Below are 22,216 nucleotides of genomic sequence, written 5' to 3'. Positions count from 1 at the left end.
GGCTCTAGGCTGGATGTGAGTCAAATTCTGTTGTTTAGGCTAAACGTTTATTGCCATGTGGGATGACTTTACACTGTAGCTCTGCTCTGTAACATTAGCCTTGAGACCCATCAATTCAAAGAAAAAGTAATCTGTTGTTTGAATTCATTTCCGGTTTTGTCCCCCCCCCCCCCGAAACACGGCCGATTGGGGGGGGGAAAAACCTGGGAAGGAAAATTGATAGAGGTTGCTAGCCTGTAATTAGCATATTTCTCCTAACATTTCAAGATTTTTTTTTTTTTTTAGTTTTATAAATGTCTATTGACTTTTTTGTGCAAAATATTTACTCTTGTTTGTTTTGCCAGGTTTTTGTGTGTTGTTTTGTTTGTTTGTTTTTTGGGGGGTGGGGCTAGCTATTACTTAACAAGCTAACATCAGCTTTTTTCTTTCCAGAAAAATCAGAGGTTCATTCAAGATTTGTTCCAAATCGATCATATTTGATCCAGAGGAGCTTGCAGAACCAATTATAAAGGTTTGTTTTTATAACATTCTTTAAAAAAACAAAAATAAAACTACAACCAATAAACATTGTGGTAATGCTGCTAGCTAAATTTAAAATTGTGAATTTTAACATTAAAAAATATACATTGGTGTCACAGGCCTGTCTTATCTTTGCTGGGAGATACAGTTACCATTATGTAGGCAGGCTGGATATAATGGAGACAGCCTTGTATTGTACATTGTTTGTTTTTTGTGTACAAAATCTATGAATCATTGATTTTGTAGTTGCGCCACCACGTCTTTAATCATAACTGCTCACTCTGCTTTCAGATTCCTCTGCGAGATTGCAAGAAGATTGAGTTTGTGGAGGAAGAGAAGAACTCTTTTAACAAGTGAGCACAGTAATATCTTTGGCGTTGCATGTGCAAGTCACATGCTCATCTTTACTCAGTTTGACAAACCGGTTTGTTTACTTGGAGTGCAAATGTAGCCCAGCTGTACTTGAAAAGCAGTTTTGTAAGTAGCATCTGCAAATGATTGGGCTTCATGTGATTTTTTTTTTGAAAAATAAAAACGTGTGCACTACTACTTTGGATGCGGCACATGCTAATGGTGATTATTCTGTTTTATTAATCTTAAAAGTAATTCTAGTTTTGATGTCATAATTCTTATTATTTACTATCTGATTTGTGCATGTGCTCACAGACCCGGACCATCAGCCATATCTATTCTCTCCAAGCAGGTGAGTTATGGAGTTATTACTTTTGTAAACATATTGTTCTTCAGAGAGGCACCAGCCCTCGCAGCTTTTTCTCTGTAATATATGGTATTTGATTGTTCAGGTTGATCCTCTTTACTTTCATCCTGTCTTTTTTGTCTAAGGCTACGTTCACACTGCAGGCGAAAGCGCATCAAATCCGTTTTTGTTTGACCCTATGCGACCCATATCCGAACATGGTATGCCAGTGTGAACGGCACAAATCCGATCTGGGTCACTTTCCTATGTGGTTCTGAATCCGATATATATCCGATGTTTTAGAAGCGACTGCTGTTTGAATGGTCATGTCGCGTTAAATCCGTCTTTTACGTCACTGACACAAGACAGACGCCAATTATCAGTGCCGGCGAAGACATCGCGAACGCTTCCTGGCCATCCAGTGTAGATGTTAGTCAAACTGTTGGGAAGACAGCGTGAACATTTTATTTGTACTGTATAATCTGCAGATTCTGACAGAAATCTGCAACTATCCTTTGAAGCACCGCTCCTCTCTAAAACAGCAATAAGGATCATTATTAGGTTATCTACATTATTATGTAAATATAAAATAACTTCAAGCAAAAATTGGGAAACGTAAAGTCCGAAGTCTTTATATTAAGGGCCGTCATTCAAACAATACTGTTTGCTCTGGGTCTAAACAGAGCGCGTTGTGTGTGACGTCTTCTTTTGCGCATGCGGGCCGCTTTGAGCGTTCACACTAGAGCACGTTTGCGGTCATATTTTATTTGTAGTGTGAACAAGCAGACGACAAAAACGGATTTGATCAAAAAATCGGAATTGCGCTTCAAGACCTGCAGTGTGAACGTAGCCTAAGTAAATCCACTCTTTCGTTTTCAGGTGATATACATCAAAGAAAGCAACGTTATTGCGCCTTACAGAAATGAAAGGGTGGGTGAGTCAGCTCAGCATGAGTGTCTTCTGTTGTGTATTCAGAGACTTGTTTGTGCTTAAAATCTGGAATGTCACTGTCTCACAATAACTGCTGCTGGCTTTTTCTTTTATTATGAAAGGGTGAAAACGGAAGGTAAAACTTTCTTACGATGAGTCAGAGCCCAAAGATCACAGCCTCTGGACTCATGTGCATTTGTTGGATCCATTTGAACACTATGCTATATAATGACCAGTGTAAAATTCTGGAATGATTGTCTAAAAACACTGAAGTACATTTTTAGGACAAGATCATAAAACCAGTGTGTCATTTTATTCACAAGAAACTTTCTTTTGTTTTTGAATAAACTTGTCTGATCACAGGAAGAAAAGACGCTGACCTTTCAGTTAGAATTCTGCAGTAAAACAGAGGATGTTGTCCAGACGTTACTTCAGGTATGTCGCTGGTACAAAACAAAATACTGTGGGGGGGAGTTTTGTGTCACGTGCGCGGTGTGAGCTGCTTTCATTCCCTTTAAAATCTGTTAAATTTTGCAGCTCCACAGGGCCTCCTGTCTGGAAAAACTTGGAGACCAGACTGCAATGGTAAGTCGATCATTACTCTCAGTCCACAGTAAGCCTCGAAAGCAATGCCCCACTTCACACACTGACAAAAATCCACATCATAAAATCTAAATAAAGGTCCAATTTGTAGTGGCTTCATGCCACAACAGTGTGGTCAATCTCCCATTTGTAGACCATTCCTCAAAACCCTGAAGATGAGGAAACGATGAAAAACAAATGCAATGAAACAGTGAAAGTCTGTTGCACTTCCTGTATTTGTCCCCTCTTACTCCTTCCTCTTTATGACCTTTAATTAGTTTAAAATTGTAAGTAACCATTGCGTAACCAAAGACCAAACCCACATTTCCTTTATTTCTAGATTGCTGCCAATCTACAATCCCGAATGGCGAGGTCATCGTTTGACAAAAACTGGTATGTAGATGTCAATCAGATGAGTCTTTATATGCTTTTTCCTAACTTTATTTTTAAGCCTCATTGGGTTTGTGTTATGCGTGACTTAAACTTAATATAGTGATTATTAAATAAGGTTTAGATGTACTAGAGCGTGCAGCCAGACAGGACTGTGGTTTTAATGTGCTGTGAAGCTTTCAGAGTGTTGCTGAAAACCCTCACATGGAGTGTGCAGTGGAGATGGTCATGCCTCTGGTGTGCAATCCAGGCCATGTCTGCGTAACAGATAAAAACCTCTACTTCCAGCCTCTCAATGGCTATCCGGTGAGATGACAAAGCAGGCAGTGGGAATGGTGTTGGTGTGGCTGTTTGTTCAGATGCTGAACACCAGTAATGTTTCCCAAACAAATGAATTGTAATTGGTGTGCACGTCCTCTCCCTTCAGGAAAATGTGATTCAGATAAAGCTGCACAACGTCAGGAGAATCTACAAAAGACGGCTTGGTCTTAGACCCCTGGTGAGTCGCAAGTGCTACTAAAGGTAGCTTTAGTATCTTTCTTTACTGCAGTTTATTTGGATGATCTCATGGGTTCATGTGTTCGGTCTCCCTGCTCAGGGTCTGGAGGTATTCTGTTCTGAGAATGACTTCTGTTCAGACATATACCTGAAGTTTTACAGCACGACCGACAGAGATGAAGTCTACTACTACATCGCAACTTTCCTGGGTGAGACGATACAAGCCTATTAATAAATGTCTGATTTATTTTATCACTTCTTTAAAATATATTTTGCTCTAAAAGCCTGAATTTGTGGCCTCTTGCTGCTGTTTTCACACATGTGCTGTACTCCTGAGCTGTTTCTGTCAAGAATACACAACAAATTGCTTTAAAATCTCTTTAGGATCTTTTTCTTCTTTTGTTTTGTGTTCATACCTAAATCCTAAGAAAGATCGAATGTGTACCCATTAGGATACGGATTTGTTGGTGTGCGGGACTCATACATGCACAAAAAATTGACCACACAACATGCAATTAATTTGCACAAATGTCTTTGATACGCTGCGCTGAGATGGGGGTGACTCTCAAAGCAGAGCCAATGAGAATGGATAAGGATTTAGAATTGTTAAACTCGTATTAATTCTCGTCCGTATTGTGAACCCAATAAATCTAAACCAAGTGGAGTTTTTCAGAAGTAACAACGTGTCCGTCTTGGACAATCTTCAATACAGCAGTGTACCATGCTGCTTCCATTTGTGATACTTTGTTGATCATGCAGCAGTTCTGTCAGTAAATTATCAGAATCACGACTCGCTTGTTTTGTTGAGATTTATTGAACAAATTGAATGAAAGTTAACCGACCAGCAGTAAAGATGCAGACCCGTACAGATAGCTCCAGTCTGTGCTGCGTGTTGAGAAGAGCATCTGCAGAAAATGTTTACACATGATTACACGTGAAGGTGTGCAGCAGTGCACTCGCAGACATGGCTTTAAACAATACTGGATATAAGTGAGATCTAAATGTTCAAGGATTTAGGAGCAAACAGTGTGCCACTGGTAACCCTCAGCTACAGCCATCAAGTGATCACTAAATAGTCCAAAGCTGCAAGTAAACCTGGTTTCTGTGTGACGCAGAAGCAACATATGTAAAAACTGCTGTTGTCTTTATAAAGCAGTGCCGCTGATGCTTCATTCTCGGTGATTAACGGAACCACATACCTGTGCTGTTTTCGCCTTTCTCGCTTAGAAAACCACGCGATAGAGCACACAGCAGAGAGCTACATGTTGCAGTGGCAGCGTGGTCATCTCAGCAACTACCAGTATCTCCTCCACCTCAACAACCTGGCTGACCGCAGCTGCAACGACCTCTCGCAGTACCCCGTCTTCCCATGGGTCATCGCTGACTACACCAGCCCGCGGTTAGGTGGGTCCGCAGACCTTTGCCGCTTTCTCCTGTCAGAGTGATGGTGGCTGAGATTTTGGGTCTTGCATCTTTGTAAAGATGCTGTAGTTTCTCACTGTCGGTACTTCGCTTTGTTTCTCAGACATGACAAATGCTGCCACATTCAGAGACTTGAGCAAACCTGTGGGAGCCCTGAACAAAGAGCGACTGGACAGGCTCCTGGTGAGACGACTGCCTGATCGTACTGTTTGTTTTTGCTGACAAGTTCCTTATTAACCACAGAGCTCTCCTCTTGTTCACAGGCTCGATACAGAGGCATGCCCGAACCTAGCTTCATGTACGGCAGCCATTACTCATCTCCAGGCTACGTCCTTTTTTACCTGGTCAGAGTTGGTATGTCACACAGTTAACATTACTTATCATCTACAGGACGTGTGGAACCAACAGATGTTATTTTTGTATGTTTTATAACTCTGAGGTTTAGCCTGCTGGTCACCTAGGTGACACAACAGTCAAATATAACACTACAGTTAAAAGCACAGCACAACACTTTCAGTCTTCATCTTGATGATGCTTGTGCGAGTCAAGCAGAAGTTTAAAGATCAGTCAAATGCAAAATTGTCACAGTAACTGTGACTCACATTGTGACTCACGGCCTTCAGAAACTGCACACTGACATTTTGGTGACACATAATTCTGTTCTCCTGATTATATTTGCTAATGCTTTTTGAAGTAACAGTAATGATATAATGATTTCTGATCTTTTAAATTCATTTGCTGTCCTCTAACTGCAGCTCCAGAGCACATGCTGTGTCTCCAGAATGGCCGCTATGACCACGCTGACCGAATGTTCAATAGGTAAATTATTTCCCCCGTTGTTTTAAACGTTATAATGGTAAAGTACAGAAATTTGCCCACTGGCTGATTTCTTTGTCATACTTGCATGTTTTAGATCAGGGTGTCAAACTCCAGGCCTCGAGGGCCGGTGCCCTGCAGGTTTTAGATCTCACCCTGGGTCAACACACCTGAATCAAATGATTAGTTCATTACCAGGCCTTCTGGAGAACGTGTTGAGGAGGTCGTTTAGCCATTAAAATCAGCTGTGTTGGATCAAGGACACAGGTTTAGAGGGGTTTATTTTTGTTTCTTTGTTTGTTTTTTGAAAAATAACATTGTGATTATCTCCAAGACAAAAGCTTAACTCTTTTTGAAAGGTTTGAGTCTCATTACATCTGATCTAAAACTAACACAGCATTTCATAAAGACAACACCGTGGCAACAGTCAGACACGGTGGTGGTACAGTGATTTGCTGTAACCATGACTTCAGCTCTCTACCAGAAACTGAAGGAGAATGTCCAGTCATCAGTTTGTGCTCCGAAGCTCAAGAGCACTTGGGTTATGATCTGAAACACACCAACAAGTCCCCCTCTGAATGGCTCACATTGATCGAGATGCTCAGCGTGACCTTCATGCTCAAAAACCCTCAAATGTGGCTGAATTAAAACAATTCTGCAAAGAAGAGCAAACCGAAGTTCCTCCACAGTGAAAGACTCGTTGCCAGTTGTCACAAAAGCTTGATTGCTGTTCTTGTTGCCAAACGTGGTAACCAGTTATTAGATTTATGGGGCAATTACTTTTTCCTCATTAATAATTATTTATGCATTTCTAAGGGACGATGTACAAAACATTTATTTCATGTGAGAACAACACTGAGAATTACCAGCTGACATTGGTGCAGGTTTACCTACAAGCTACTTTATACTAGCAGGTAAATGTAAACAGAGCTGAGAAGTTAAGCTCATCCTAACTCTGACTAAAATAGTGCTAATCAAAGAAGTTTGACACATAGATGTACATTTATCTGTGCACACTGATCCAGTTTAATCATGTGGGAGGAATGGATCCTGGATAGGTGTCCAGCCTATCACAGGGCAAACAGAGAAACAGTCATTCATGCTCACATTTACATGCACTGTTGTACAGGAACAGCATGCAAGCAGAGTTTGCAGTTTGTGAATACTGTGGAAACAAGTTTGAACACGTACAGTGTTTTCTGGTGAAGATGTGAATGTTGTATTTCACACTTTGAAGACGTGTTTGGTGACGTGTTGTGGTTTCTTACAGCATAGGTGAGACGTGGAAAAACTGCTTGGAGGGAGCTACTGACTTCAAGGAGGTAAAGCTATTCGTCTATTATCTGGTGTTGATGCTGTTTCTGTCGAGGAATGTCTTTCTTGACATGTTGCTTTTCCTCGTATGTTTGCAGTTGATCCCAGAGTTTTATGGGACAGACCCCAGCTTCCTGGAAAACAGACTGAGTCTGGATTTGGGCAGACGGCAGAACGGAAGTTTAGTTGGTGATGTCGTTCTTCCGCCGTGGGCCACAGGTGAACTTCCTGTCGACCGGCTGTCTGTGTGTCTCTGTAATATTAGGAGTCACGTGAGGAAGTAAGGGTTGCTGTTTCTTCCTCCAGAGTCCAGTGATTTTCTTCAAAAGCACAAAGCCGCCCTGGAGAGTCAGTATGTGTCCGAACACCTTCATGAGTGGATTGACTTGGTGTTTGGCTTCAAGCAGAGGGGCAGTGAAGCTGTGGCGGCTCACAACGGTAACATAACCAACAGCTACTCTCAGTACAAGAGGCGCGAAAACATGCCAACGATTAATATTCATCTCATCGTTTTCCTTTCTAAGTGTTTCACCCACTGACCTATGAGGGCGGGATCGACTGTGACAGGTACAGAAAAGAAAATCCAACGAGAATATTTCCAAATGCTCATCCCGCCTCGTTGGCCTAACGTTTCCCCTCTGTCTGTTTGGCAAGCATTGAGGACACCGATCAGAGAATCGCCATGCTGACACAGATCCTGGAGTTTGGCCAGACGCCCAAACAGCTGTTCACCAGCCCTCACCCTCAGAGGATCACCCCGAGGTTTCAGAACATTACGCGAAGCTCGAGCATCAACTCACCCGACGCTGACCTATCTCCAGGTAACACCGCACAGCACGGGAAGTGTGTGAGAGCCCTGCAGCTGCAGAGCTTTCTCTTTCATTGTTCAGGCCTAAGTAGCTAATAACACGATGCAACGGCAGCTGTGAGAGCTGAGCAGTGTTTCTAAAGCCCACACAGTTATGTGCTTCACTACTCCTCTCTGGGAGGATGGTGCATGTCTCAGTGAGTGAAGCCAATCAACACAAACTCAAGATTAAAAAGAGTCACAAAAACGATGAATTATTAATTTACTCCTGTGTTTTTTTTTTTTGTTTTTTTTTTTTTTTTGTTTTTTTTTTCTGGTTTTACTGAAGAAAAAAAGTTTCATTTATGCACTTTCAGCTATATTAACTGCATTTTAATGTGTTTTGATATATAAAATGTTTTTCATAACCATAATAAGTTAACATGTAGGCCGGATCCCTGTGTTGTTTTGCAGCCTCTCAGGGCGAGGACTCGTCTTTCGAAGATCTCACCGAGGAGAGCAGGAGGTTGGCCTGGGCAAACATGGAAAGTCTGAAGCCCGTTTCCAGCCACAAGATCCATAAAGAGTGAGTCAGGAGCTGCTCGGTGGGCTGCAGTTACAGCAGAGTACAAATGTAACCACATACAGCAAAAGTGAAAGCCCTGCCTCAAAAATGAGGAAGTGAATTCAAAGAAAGCAGGTAGCAGGCAGCTGCAGGAGCTCCACACCCCTTCAGAAACTTAATACTAGTTTCAGGACTACTTCCTTCAATAACAGACTGCTGTGTTATTCTAAACAAATTCTTCATTTCATGTGTTTTTTTTTTTAATATACGTGTATATTTATGTTTTTTAAGTAACTTTGTTTCTGCTGTATGTGCAGAGCTGTGACAGGCATTGCTGTGTCTCGAGGTGGATCGGCTGTTTTCTCCACATCTAAAGGTTTGGAAAATGTCTAGACTGAGAAGAAATGTAGACGACTCAGATCTACTTGGAAACTCATTTTGTTTTCTCTTTAATTAAAAAGCTGTTGAGCTAAAAGGATTAAGAGAAGGATGAATTACGGTTTGCTCCGTTCTGTCAGTGGAGACGTGTTTCACGCTGACCCCTCTCGCTCTTTATTACAGACTCGACACTTAAAATGTTTTCCAAAGAGCTGAAGGAGTTCCAGAGAAGCATGTCGTTCTCTAACATGGTACGCTCGCCCGTTCAGCATCTCCTTCCTCGGATCTCTTCTAGCAATCTGTTCCATTTCTCTGTAAACAGTAAACCGCTCGACTGTTTTTCAGGCCTTGTCATCGTGTTTGATACTGGCGGACAGTAAAACGGTGGTGTGCTCTTCGTGGGACAACAATGTGTACGGACTGTTTATTCATTATATTTAACGTGGTTTTCAGAGAGTTTTGACGGCTTCTCGCTGACCTGCACGCTCCTCTCTCTCAGGTATTTCTACTCCGTCCCGTATGGCAGGCGGCAGGATACGCTGATGGGTCACGATGACGCTGTCAGTAAAATGTGCTGGTTTGAGGACAAACTCTACACAGCATCCTGGGATTCCACTGTTAAGGTAAAGTATTGTCTCTATAACCCTTTTCAGACATGGGACATGTTACAGTGCTGGACTAATGAATTTACTGAAGGGAGAGAGCTATGCAGTATTTGTCATATGGACCAGATTGGACAGTACATCACATGATGAATAACACACGAGGTCCCTTTACTAATAAATAAGGAGGCAACATCGTAGACACATCAGACTCACACAAACGGTAAAATGATATCCTGAAAGCTTTCCCTGGACAGGAATGAGAATACTGTTATTGCATCGTAGCTCGCACTCGTGCTGTGATGACAGCTGAGAGTCCGGCCTGGTCAGGCTGCATGAAGCTAAACCTGGGTGCTCGTTCTGAAAAGAAGCCGGCTTGTTTCAGTGCCAGCAGACTGAGGAAGACTAAGGACTCCATGTCAGAGAGAGGATGAACCTTTAGCGTTGTTTTCTGTGTGACCTTCACAGGTGTGGGAATGCAACTCTGACAGCTTTTCCACTCACAAGAGATCCCAGTTTAATTTGCTGGGTGAGTTGGAACATGATGCTGGGGTGAGTGACAAAACCGCAGCCACAGGTTTCATCAAGATCTTACAAACTTCATGTGGATTTAAATGCATCATAGTAACACTGTGTGCATGTGTTATTGTTGGAAAGACTCTGACAAATAAAATGTTCATATTTGTCAAACACTGAGACATTTTAGCAGCGTTAAAAACATACGTAATAAAAACATGTTTGCTCTCTAACATTCAAATTCAGGTGAACACAGTCAGTCTGAACCCAGCTGGGACTTTGCTGGTGTCTGGATGTAAAGATGGGGCCGTCACCATCTGGGACCACAGCAGCCAAAGGACTCTGCAGCAGATCCACTGCCACAGTGGGACCATCCACCAGACGGACTTCAGTCCTGGTTTGTGTGAACGTGGAACTTTGATCACCTAAAATGTTAAACATAAAATTCAGATCTGCTCGTGGAAGCGTTGAGTAAATAATTCCCTTAAGCTTAATGTTTGTCTCAGTACAGTTAAAGTGCATGTGGAGAGCACTTCTTCAGCTTTCTTTGAAGCGGCTGTTGGCTGCTTGATTCTTCTGTGTGAATCAAACAACCCTTTACTGCTGAGCAGGAAGAATTTCTGTTGAGAAATTACAACTCCCAGACTCATATGTATTATCCAAAGACATGTGTGTGATTATACCACTTTTGCATTCTCAGATAGCCGACACGTTCTCAGCGTTGGAGCCGACTCCTGCATGAAGGTTATCGACGTCCAGACGGGAATGGTGATCTCCTCTGTGAAAGCTGAAGAGGAGCAGAGGTTTTCCTAGCAATCCAGAACTTTGTATTTCACTTGTTTCTTTGTGCTATGTTCAAAGCATTTAGCAGCATGTTTGTGTGTGCAGGTGTTTCTGCTGGGATGGAAACTGGGTGCTGTGTGGGGGCCAGTCTGGTGACCTCCTCCTGTGGGACCTTCTTACCAACACAGTTACCAAGAGGATCCCTGCACACTCAGGTAGAGCTCATCTTCAGTAATCATTGGGTGGAGTTTTTACCCCCGTTTTCAAACTTCTGATGCTGCTTTGTTTATTGGCTGTAAAACCAGCAACAAGAAGGAAAGAAAATCTGCTACATTTGTGGTTTTATTTACTGCCAGTTGAACGAATTGGCAGGAATGAATAGACAAATTTACCAGGAACTTCTGCTAATTCATTGTCCTGAATGACCCTGAATCATAACATAAAGTTGTTAGTAAATAACAGAAAATGGTGGGCCAGATTGGAGCCTTTGCTGGTCGATTCTGGTCCCCGGGCCTTATGTTTGACACCCCTGTCTCTAAAGTATTGGTCAGATTTCTGTGAAACTTGCACAGAATAAAAAACACACAGTTCACTAATTTCCACTAAATCTGTAATATTTGATTCAGAAGATGTCACTGGATGCTAATTTGGCTAATATGTTTGTGCCACTAATGTAGTAAAACCTTAAAATGTACATGCGTTATAATAAATGTATCAATTAATAACAATATAAGCTAAGGAATATTATACATAAATCCATGTACACACAGGTGCTGTCACAGCCATGTGGATGAGTGAGCTGTGCACCACAGTGATCACAGGTGGAGAGGACCGACAGATGATCTTCTGGAAGCTCCAGAGTTAAAGTTCCGTCTCTGTTGGGGAGATAAAGACTCCCAGTGCAATATCCTGGACAACACAGGCCAAGTATCCTGCTGACTGCCTTTGAAAGAGACTCACAAAGGACTTGAGACATGCTGAAAACATACTCTAAATGTGCAGCATCTCAGAGGAGTTGGCTCTGAACTGTTTTTAATCCAAAACCAAGCAACAGGCCACACGCGGTCGTCTTAGTTTTCATTGATGTCTGCATCTTGGGAGAAAATGTCTACTTACAGTTTCGTGCATGAGAGACGGAAGCAGAAGTGTACGTGCCTGATTTTTCACTTCAGTTTTTAGCCTGTTATACATGCATACATACATACATGTGGACTTTGCCTAAATTTATTAACTGTTAAACATCACGTAGCTAATCTCTTCCTAACCTCCCTCCACAGCTCCCTAAAGGATAAAGCAGGTGTAGTTGGTGGATGGATTGTACCTTGTTTTTAAATAAGCAATCATGTTTCAGTAGCTTTATATGAATTTTAATTTTGCAGTGGATTTACAGTGTCTGTCAGAGATTTATGGTGCTCAGGTTTTATTAATAAATCATGGTTGCCTCTAAAACGTCTCCTACGGATCATCCTGTATTTTGCAATATTTCCACAACAAAAAAAAGTAAAAGTTTAGTAAATGCTCATGCTTTTGGATTTCATGTCAAGAGGAAAGACAACTTTAATCAATATATCAGAGGTATTTTGGTTATTTACAGTGTCAGTGATGTTTGGACATCCAACAAACACTGGGGCTAAACCCAGACTACCCAGTAACAAACAGAACCATTTCTATATTGATATTTGATACTCTTGGTTACACCTCTTGGTCAAAATTCAAATAGACTACAAGTCCAGCAGCTCAGTTAACAGTTTAAAGGTCACTCAGCCACTAGGTTGTGCTCTTTGCACAGAGAGAATTCCAGTCAGGGATGGAAGAGCTCCGCATCACCCTGAACACCTAATAATGAAACTGAGGATAATTTTTGCCTTTTTCTTTTTTTAATATATAAAGTCGATCATTTGCATGACACAAATTTCAAACAGTTGTCCTCTCCTGTTACAGACGGTTCTGTGTATATTGATGAATCTGCAAAGAGTATGGGGGAGATTATTAGTGCTTTCCAATCATAGCACTTTGCTGCTTCCAGCAGACGTTTGAACTGAAGAGTATCAGGTCACATAAACCTCTGAATCACAACAGCTCTTCTGGTCGCTGTAGACCGGTTCCATTATGGGTCTTTTGGTAGCAATGGAAAAGTAGAAGACACTCTCAATAACACTCCACATCCACTTCCTATTTCGTCTCTTCCATTTTCTGTGGACAAGAAGACAAAGTGATGACAGGACCCAACATCACAAATACTTTAGCCATCAGTGCTTTTAAACGGCCTACAGCAGAACACGCTTCCCCACATCACGTTTACCTTGAGTTTTTTCATATTTGCAAGAGCTCTGAGTAGCTTGGGCGTTGGTGGCTTTGGTCCAAACAGAGCCAGTCCTTTCTGCTTCTCCTCATTACCTTTAGCAGGTACAGCTCCTTTGGCTTTGACTAGTTTCCTTCACAGTGACAAAAAAAAAACACCACATATTTCTTAAAAGGATGCATATTTAAATTTCATTTAACGTAATGATTTGGATGGAGGTTTGGAGGGTATATGATACTTTTAAATTTGAATGAAAATACGGTTCCTGAAGCACTAATAAGCGGCTCACCTGCCCTTCCTGGCCAGCACCTTCTCAGACTCCGGGTAGTGGACGAGGATATCAAACAGGTCTTTCTTCTCCAGCACAAAAAGGTTAGCGAAGCCGTGAGCTTTTACATTGGCTGTGCGCCTGTTTCCTCCATCTTTAGCAGACTGCAGTAAACTGTGGTTGGATAAGCAGACAAAACAATATGGCCTACTACTATGGCCAAAGTAAAGCAACACAACCACTGCGCAATGTACACAACTTCACAAAAGCAGCATTAAAGACGTGATAAAAACTGCTAGGATTTTTTTTTTTTTCTTCTTAGATTATCTCCACCCAAAGTTAACGTGACATCATCGTAACAAAGGTTTCACAGCATCAGCTGTCCTTCCTGATGCTGCAGACTTGCCTGATTTCCCCAAACACGGAGCCGGCCTTCAGCGTCACAAACACAATGCTGTTGTCGGGTCCTCCCACCACCTGCACCGCTCCACTTTTGATGATGTACATCTCTTTACCGATGTCACCCTGCAGAGGACAGATCAGCGCAGTGACACTCAGCTCAGGTCACCTTGTTGCTTCATGATGATCAGCACAGTTCAGAAATATGTTGCTTGCTACTTTGTAGCCGTGTCGTTACCTACAGACATGTATACACATATGTATGCACCAACCTTCTTCACAACAAAGTCTCCGGGTAGATAAATGATTGACTTGAGCCTCAGTAACATGTCCACTAACATCTGCTGGTCACAGCCCTGAAGGACAGAGTGTAGTGAGTACTGACTTTCACTGACTCACAGAAGCTCTGCTTTGCTTTACTCATCTCTGAAAGCAGCCAGCATAACTTCATTACACTTCACTACAGTTCATTATCCGTCCACTCACACGCCCTTTCTCTAATACACTTTCTATGGTACTAGAGCGCTGAAGCTTAAGCAGCCTCACCTGGAACAATGCAATCTTCTGGAATGTGGCAAGGTTGATGTCCACAGCAATGGCAATTCTCATCACCAGAGGCATCTTGTCCAGGAGCTCGGACTCATCTGAGAAGGACAGACAGTGTGATTCCATGTGAGCACATTCCAGATTTTTAGTCTGTGCATTTTTGCGGCTCATTATTAGTCATGCTTGAATCCTTAAGGAATGGCTGAGTCTTTTTCATTACCTCAGCTGTAACGTCAATTCATTTCAGCTGCATTTTGTTATATAGCACCAAATCATAACAGCTGCTGTCTCAAGATGCTTTATATTGTAAGGTAAAAACCTCACAATAATACAGAGAAAATTCTTAACAATCAAACACCCTATGAGCAAGCCCTTGGTGACAGTGGGAAGTAAAAGCTTCCTTTTAACAGGAAGAAATCTCCAGCAGAACCAGGATCAGTGGCCACGACTCGTTTTCTTTTGTTTGTTTGTTTTTATATAGAAATGTATTTGTGTGGATGAATATTCCCTGTTCCCCATTTAAACTCATCAGCTTCTTCCGGTGAGGACACAACTGAGAGGTATACATTTCTCACCCAGCATTCCCTGAGCTGCCCAGGTGTAGTTGTACCAGGTGCGGACTCTGTTCTGGACTAGCTTGGGGATCGTATAGGTGTTCATGTAGGAAACACATCCGTCCATTGACGCCCGGAAGTATGTCTGAGCTGCTGTAGCTGCTCCTATGACATCTCTCATCTGAAAGAAAGGCAGAAATGTAAAGTGTCACAGAGAAGTCATAGATATTAACAGGTGGAATATTAACATTGAAGAATATCCTCCTACCTGTCCGATCAAACTCGAGAACACAAAGACACCAATAAAGAAGTTAGCCATCTGAAAGGAAATCTCAAAGGTGGTTACAGGTTCCGGTAAACCCCCGATGTTGATCAGACTGCGAACTGCAAAGTAGTAGCAACGCAGGTACCTGTGCAGGGACAGGAGTGAGAAGACAGGAGTTATCCACAGCTACAGACGGCATGTCGTAAATCTTTTAGTTTACTGGGATCAACAGGAGCATGGTACGCCTTTATGCTGTGTAAAGCTCTAACATGGTCCTAAGAGACAGGCCAAGAACTTTAACCCTTTCATGCATGAATTATAACAACTTCAATCAGGATTGTTTTCACAAGTATTTTTATTCATCTTTAGGTATGAAAAAAAGATTTTTGAACTTCATTTTTTTTAAACATGTAGTTTTTTACGTGTCCACTAAGGTGGACAACTGGCTGACCAGTGGGTGGCAGAGTATGTAGTGACACATCAGTGTCCAATGTTTATGTGCAAGTATACCATCAACACTGACACCAATACAAGAAAACAGCCTTTGAATAGCTGTGTCCACTGTTGTGACCACTATGCATGAAAGGGTTAAAGAACGGCGTTACCACAGATGAACATAAAATATAAACATTTTTAAATACAGGAGTATTAAAACAGAACAATACGAGTTCTTTAAACTGAATTCAAATGTGAGCGATGTCAGTCAGGACTCTGTGTAAGTCAGCCGACGTCACTCAGTGAACAAAAAGTCAAGAGCAAGTCACTCTGTCAGCATCAGTATGGTTAAACGTCCTCAGGAGCGCCGCATTTGATTTGCATAACGCTGAAAATAATTATTAATATCAGAGAGTTTAATCAATCTGCAGTTAATTAATGGACATTATTTAGATTTGTAGCTCCCAGCTAAGATGAATGCCAAAACACAATTCTTAATTAATATTTAAAAAAAGGATAAAGCAGAGCTGGTCTTTGTTCAGGAGGTACTCTTACAAAAATCACGGAGCATGCTGTGCACGTTAGGATACAACAGAGGGCGCTGCTGATCTCCCCAAGCACACGCAGCACGGTAAATAATCATCTTCATCTGCATACTGCATACCAGCAAGCAAAAAACATGTGCATATGTGTCATTAAATAATGAAATAGATTTGGTTTTGGAAACACCAAGTTATAATATTCTTGGTAATGATGAAACTTTTGTTTCACCGTGTCACAACATCGCTACATAGACACAGCTTGACTTGGCCTTGTTAAGCTTTCCTTTAAATAGAGAACCCCTGCTTTCTGCTTTTTGTTGTTTGAGATTATTTATACACATCTCTCTCTGAGTTTTAAATTGTTTCATTAAAAGGAAAAATGAAATATTTTCTTTTGAAATGACATGTTTCAGTTCCACGGTGAACTCCAGAGTACAGTGTAGAACTTTAGGTCCCAAACTGGTGTACATACGCTGTGCCATTCCCGCCATACACCCATGTAGTTGTGGCAAGACCCTGGTGCACTGAGGCGACGTAGTAAGCACAGGCGTTGAGGTGAAGCATGAAGAGCAGGTAGCCTGTGGTGCGGGCAACTCTGTGTCAGAAAGACAGAAATGGTGACGCTAAAGCTACAAAACAGTGACACCATGCGATTCACGAGCAGTCACCTCCAGATGTAAGCTTTGGCCATGACACTCTCAAGTCGATCACTGAACTCAAAGAAGGAACCAATCTAAAACACACAGGGGGAAAAGTAAAGGAACTTATCAGAAAATGTAATGGAAAAAAAGTACAATAAAAAGAAGTTAGCATCCTCCTGCCTACCCTGATGAAGCGGTTCAGTCGGTAAAACGAGGAGAATTCAAAGTACAGGCAGAGCAGGTCGAAGGGGAGGATGCTGATTATATCAGTCTACACGGAACAGAATACAAACATTTGTTAAACTTTGGATTTTGCTGCAAAGCTCACAGATATGAAAGAAGAATAAAAACTGGTTCAGTAAAAATATAAATATAACAATGCAAACTTCTAACTGCAAAAATGTGGATAAAAAACAAATGCAGTGTCACCATCTATCCATCTATCCAAATCTATATATTTAATGTTGTACCACTTTATAATACGGTCTGCAAAAAAGAGAGAGTAGAGAAAACAATGAAATAACTAGATTGTAAGTAAGTGTAAGTACTGTGTGAGTCATTTTAAGAAAGTTTTGCATGACTTCAGGTATTTTACTGGAAAGGAGACATAAAATATTCTGTAAGTTATTCTTATGTATTATGTAATTTCTTAGTAATATTGCAGAAAAACAAACAACATTTCCCATTCTTACATTGCAAGAGCACTTTACAGTCTTTATCACACATATATTAGTAAGATAAAAGGACACGTGAAAAACAGAACATCGATCGTGCACAGCAACATAATGAATATTGAATAAAGATGTAAAAAGGTAAGATTAATCCACTCTATAATACGACCCACGCCCCAAAAACTACAGCGTTTGTATGATGTAGAAAAAACGTTTTCTGAAAACTTACCATGAAATTGGACACAACTTAAAACTGCTTATGCAGTACTTATATTTACTTAAACTACAATCATTTCTTTATTTCCTGCAAACACTTTAGTTTTAACTTTCTTGTTCTAGTGTGCCTACCTGTCAATATTTGTAGGTACATTTAATTACAACGTAATACCAAATAATACATCTTTAGTCGCCTTTAGTGTTATAAAGTGTTTAATTTAATTCAAACCATTTAATAAATAGGATTTTATTTATTTATTTCTAATATATGCTCATTTCATGCCAGTGCCAGTGCTTGTTGTTTTGGACATTAAGGCACTCATTTATGGAGTCTTGGATTTGGAATATGTGTAGTTTGGCTTTATCTTGCTGAAATAAGCAAGTACCACAATTCCTGACATTATGTTAATTGTGTTATTTTTCAGTTGTTGAACAAAACTGTACTTAACTGGAGTACTTAAGTAAATGTATTTAGTTACTTTACACCACTGGACACATGTTCTCACCTTAAATTGATGTGATTTTCGATAATGTAGCTTAGTCAAAGCTCTGTCTTTCTGCAAGCAACAGAAGTGCGAAAGTCAATTAGACTATTAAAATGTTATCAGGTACATGTGACTGAGTGGTTTGTGACTTACAATGATGTCTCCAGCTTTGACAAACTGAAGGCGAGGCTGCCAAACAATGATGTCTATTATATTTACAATGTCGCTAAGAATGTCGAGGAATATCCAGTAGCGGTTGGCAGTTTCACTGTGGTAAGGGAAAGCCAGCCTAGCGGAGCAAAACCAGACGTTGTAATTGTACGCCAATGCCACGAAGCTCAACCAGGAAATGTACCGACGATCTGGAGAGAGAATGACAGAAATGTCTGTCAAGTATTTAAAGGCAAATACAAAAAATTCATTGAGCTTAGGTGTGATGCTTACCTGTGAAAGGATCAATGGTGGTCCCCAAGATGACATCCATCTTTTCCTCCACTGGATGGAAGAGGACGTCAAAGCAGGAGCAGCTGATTTGTGGGAGGATCCTTTCTTTCTTCTTGGCCTCCTCTGCCAGTCTCTCCTCCTCGGCTTTCTTCTCGGCCTCCAACCTTTTCTCCTCATCTTTTTTCTTCTTCTCTTCTGCCTTTTTGGCCGCTTCCTCCGCCTTCTTCTTTTCTGCTTCTTCCTTGGCTATGCGCTCCTCTTCCTTCAGTCGGATGTAGTCATCCTTTCTCAGAATAGGTGCTAAAAGGCAAAAAAAGAAGCATACGATGACTTAAGACATTAGTTTGCATGTTGTTGTTTTTCTCTCTAAGCATGCTGGCTTGTTTTTGACCACACTTACTGACAGGTGGTGTGACTTCTGGAGATGTGGCGTAAGGGTCTATGGCCTTCTCTTTGAGTATCTCTGTGCGTTCTTTTAACTTCTTGGCTAAAAATCGGATGGTGTCGTCTGTGTAGCGGGAGTAGACAACAGGTGGAGGAGGCGCTTCTTCACTAAAAACAGATAAATTAGAATAAAACACGCAACTCATAGCTTTAGGTAGACACCGGGAGAGACGACAGCAGCGCTGCTTTTCCACTTGTTAAACAGGCATTTGTTACATTTCTATGACATTAATATATTTCCTCAACATTCCCTTAAAATTCTATTGAAGCAACTCCAGCTTGCATGAGAACACAGGCAGATCAATCTCAGTCACAAATACCACTATAAGCTCCTAATCTTCTTTCCTCCTTTATGTGTCACATGCTGCAAGTCACAGTGTTATCACATCTTGAAAAGTAAGTGTTGAAGGTCTCCAGAGACCTCTCTCATTGGGGAGGGGGTGGGGACTTTGTGGAGTCATCAGTCCTTACTGTTAGATACCTGTTAGATATACCTGTAACTATTCTTGTCCTCAAGCGGCTCAGAGTTCATGAAAACAGCAGAGCTAAAGGAGAGCCAAGTTATTCTTAGTACAGTTAACGTGTCCTGGTGCAGTGCCCGTACAGGGACAGCGTAAACTGGGTTGTTCTACAGATGCCCCTAAATGCCTCAAATGTAGGCAACTGGTTGCTGTGAATACTAACAGACACGCACATGATGTTAGAGGGTGTTTGGAGAATGAAACCAGCTTTAAAACACTCAGGATGTGTTTGATTTACTTTCATCTGTAATTCAGGGGGTTTAACAAAAGTATTACACTAACTGTTTAGGAGTTGCAGCAAATTTTTTCTATAGTCTCCCATTTTCAGATGCTTAGAAGTAATCAGTTAACCATAATTTTAAAATAGTTTTGTTTCTAAGACTGGTCTGGATGTCGTCAAATACCTTGTTTTTGCCCTTGAGTTGCTTTTACGGCAGCTGTTGCTTGTTTGTGTCTCTCTCTGTATTCAGGTTTGTATTTAAGAACTGAAAAGCATGCTTGGGTTGAGATCAGGGGACTCACTTGGGAGTTGAAGAATAGCTCATTTCTTTACCTTGAGAAGCTCTTGGGTGTCTTTTGCAGTGTGCTGTGGGTCATCATCCATTTGTGCAGAGAGTATAGCTCTGAACACTTCATCCTGCTACTTCTATCAGCAGCCTCATCGCAAATAAACACTAGCAGCCCAGTTCCACTGCTAGCCATACATGAGTTGCTTCTTTCTTTCTCCATACTTTTCACTTCCTATCATTCTGGTTCAGCTACCAAATACAAGCTCAACACTTAATTAACTCCAGATATTTGATCTGCTCAATTTGTCACGAAATAATGGAGCTGAGCTCATCTGGCCATGAAACTGCTTGCCAGTCAATTGTCCAATTACATTTGTGATTCTAATGATGGAGGGTTATGTATAAAAATGGCTGTAATTACAAAACTAATAACGTAATAATTGCTAATGCCCTTAAATAAGCCGAAAAAGGAGTACAAGCATGATGAATTCTTACCCTTCAATGTCCTCTGGATTGGCAGGAGCAGCAGTGGGAGCGGGAGCAGCAGGTGCCTGAGCGGGAGCAGCAGGTGCCTGCGCAGGAGCTGGAAGAAAAATATAACATCATTCTTTAGCTTTTCATTTCTATGACTGTTACAGAACCCCCACTGAAAACCTTCAGATTCTATACTGTAGAAAGATATTTAAAAAACAATTCAAGTGCAAAGTTCAACAACCAGAGCAGCATCATGCACCGCATGCTTATTTGACATTCAGCCCTCTATTCTTACATATCCTGAGGGATGCTGTTCGTATTTTAAACCACTGGTACACGAGGAAAAGATCACCACAGCATGAAGGAAGGCTGTTTCTTATTGCTTACTTTAGTACAGCAGTGGGAACCTAAACTTTCCCAAGACAGTGCTCACTGTTTGTGATACAGGATCAGCCAGATGACACCAATCCCTTTGTCTGTGATTCACAGAGAAACAGGGAGCAGATGGACAGTCTAACAATCCACTAAAAGACACATTTAGTGAATCTACAGCAAGGCCAGAGAGTGTGACATATAACAGAGCGAACCAACACCTCTCACATCTGTGGACGATGGTACATACTGACCAAAAAACATTCCCTTCAAACCACTTGACCATCACCCTAATAACAATGTAACTGAATGTGGAACTCAGCTCAGATAAACACGCATCTCACCTGTTTTTGGCTCTTCTTCTTTCTTCTCCTCCTTTTTCTTTTCCTCCTCTTTCTTTTCCTCCTCTTTCTTTTCTTCTTCTTTCTTTTCCTCCTCTTTCGTGGGCTGATCTTCTTTTTCTTCTTTCTTTTCTGGCGGCGTTTCTTGCTGTAAATTTAAAACACAGGCAGAGGGAAGAGAACAAATAGCAGTGATTAGCCTGCCAGTGTAGTATCAACCTGTGCAGCACCAGCCTATGTTTTGAAGAACCAGTGACAGCTCCTGTCCATATTAGTGTCAAGCTGCCTCAGAGGCTTTCACCTCCTGTTGTGTATTTTAATACAACTCAGTCTGACAAGCTTGGAGAAGCCAATGAACCTGATTAATGTTTAATTTGAATGGTGTGTCCACTGGATGAACACAGTGTTTGTCAAATTAAAATAAAGGGAGATTTAAGCTCTTACCGTAGCCGGTGGAGCCGGGGCAGAAGGCGGAGCGGCAGCAGCCTGGGCAGGACGAGGCTCAGGAGCCCCGATCAGCTTCTTTAACCTGCTGAACATGGCCAGACAGAAAAGAGTCTGACCTTTCCACTGCTTCTTCTGCAAACTTCTTTTTTTTTTTTTAGATGTTAGGTCTTTGAAAGAGTACCTGTACTGCTTGTTGTGGAGTCTTTACCTCAAACCTGAACAGCAGACTGAAGCAAATAAAATTCTAGGAATCAGTAAGTCCCTCTAGGCACTCCCCTTTCTCCAGGAGCCAACAGCAGCTCAACGAGCTGAGCCGACAATCACTGCCAGCAGAAATAATGGGTCTCCTGGAGTTGTGAGCACAGCCCAGAAAGAAGACTTTTACCAAAAAGCACCAGTGCTATTTTTTTAATATGTTAGCGAATTTATATAAAAACCTATACCTGATCAACGTAAGCTGGAGGAGACGGCAGGTAAAAAGAGTATAATCAGTTTCTGAATATCCTGTATCATGGATAACATTAAATTCACTGCAGTAACC

The 22,216-nt window shown here is 41.4% G+C and overlaps 2 protein-coding genes across 2 annotated transcripts in view; one reads left to right on the top strand and one right to left on the bottom strand.

Annotated features, from left to right (window-relative positions):
* nsmaf (neutral sphingomyelinase (N-SMase) activation associated factor) overlaps window positions 1-12,006 on the top strand; it is a 15,798-nt gene extending 3,792 nt beyond the window's left edge. Inside the window, exons 3-31 of the mRNA XM_085418317.1 lie at window positions 433-511; window positions 811-872; window positions 1,186-1,222; window positions 2,096-2,146; window positions 2,510-2,581; window positions 2,684-2,731; window positions 3,069-3,121; window positions 3,295-3,424; window positions 3,546-3,617; window positions 3,717-3,825; window positions 4,844-5,020; window positions 5,142-5,221; window positions 5,302-5,392; window positions 5,794-5,857; window positions 7,125-7,176; window positions 7,267-7,387; window positions 7,475-7,606; window positions 7,693-7,735; window positions 7,823-7,989; window positions 8,430-8,541; window positions 8,838-8,896; window positions 9,082-9,149; window positions 9,244-9,311; window positions 9,398-9,521; window positions 9,969-10,052; window positions 10,263-10,413; window positions 10,717-10,819; window positions 10,905-11,014; window positions 11,570-12,006. Of these exons, the coding sequence (XP_085274443.1) occupies window positions 433-511; window positions 811-872; window positions 1,186-1,222; window positions 2,096-2,146; window positions 2,510-2,581; window positions 2,684-2,731; window positions 3,069-3,121; window positions 3,295-3,424; window positions 3,546-3,617; window positions 3,717-3,825; window positions 4,844-5,020; window positions 5,142-5,221; window positions 5,302-5,392; window positions 5,794-5,857; window positions 7,125-7,176; window positions 7,267-7,387; window positions 7,475-7,606; window positions 7,693-7,735; window positions 7,823-7,989; window positions 8,430-8,541; window positions 8,838-8,896; window positions 9,082-9,149; window positions 9,244-9,311; window positions 9,398-9,521; window positions 9,969-10,052; window positions 10,263-10,413; window positions 10,717-10,819; window positions 10,905-11,014; window positions 11,570-11,664 (2,614 nt within the window). The 3' untranslated portion in view covers window positions 11,665-12,006. The remainder of the gene's footprint in view (window positions 1-432; window positions 512-810; window positions 873-1,185; window positions 1,223-2,095; window positions 2,147-2,509; window positions 2,582-2,683; window positions 2,732-3,068; window positions 3,122-3,294; window positions 3,425-3,545; window positions 3,618-3,716; window positions 3,826-4,843; window positions 5,021-5,141; window positions 5,222-5,301; window positions 5,393-5,793; window positions 5,858-7,124; window positions 7,177-7,266; window positions 7,388-7,474; window positions 7,607-7,692; window positions 7,736-7,822; window positions 7,990-8,429; window positions 8,542-8,837; window positions 8,897-9,081; window positions 9,150-9,243; window positions 9,312-9,397; window positions 9,522-9,968; window positions 10,053-10,262; window positions 10,414-10,716; window positions 10,820-10,904; window positions 11,015-11,569) is intronic.
* A 476-nt stretch (window positions 12,007-12,482) lies between these two features.
* On the bottom strand, window positions 12,483-21,857 carry cngb3.1 (cyclic nucleotide gated channel subunit beta 3, tandem duplicate 1). Its single transcript, XM_085418319.1, has 18 exons — window positions 21,673-21,857; window positions 21,221-21,376; window positions 20,537-20,592; window positions 18,968-19,119; window positions 18,568-18,867; window positions 18,277-18,485; window positions 18,145-18,195; window positions 16,936-17,022; window positions 16,779-16,843; window positions 16,583-16,705; window positions 15,137-15,278; window positions 14,890-15,049; window positions 14,315-14,412; window positions 14,041-14,124; window positions 13,776-13,894; window positions 13,391-13,543; window positions 13,102-13,234; window positions 12,483-12,992 (listed from the first exon to the last, which is right to left on the bottom strand). The coding sequence occupies exons 1-18, from the start codon at window positions 21,766-21,768 to the stop codon at window positions 12,972-12,974; spliced, it is 2,205 nt and encodes a 734-aa protein (XP_085274445.1). The 5' UTR covers window positions 21,769-21,857; the 3' UTR covers window positions 12,483-12,971.
* Window positions 21,858-22,216: the final 359 nt, after the last annotated feature.

The sequence above is a fragment of the Rhamphochromis longiceps genome, linkage group LG9 (genome assembly GCF_057381845.1).
Source record: "Rhamphochromis longiceps isolate RC_006_pf linkage group LG9, R_longiceps_female_GT1.1, whole genome shotgun sequence".
In the NCBI taxonomy this organism is placed as follows: domain Eukaryota; kingdom Metazoa; phylum Chordata; class Actinopteri; order Cichliformes; family Cichlidae; genus Rhamphochromis; species Rhamphochromis longiceps.
Note: the sequence above shows the minus strand (reverse complement) of the source record. Positions and strands in the feature narration are given on the sequence as shown.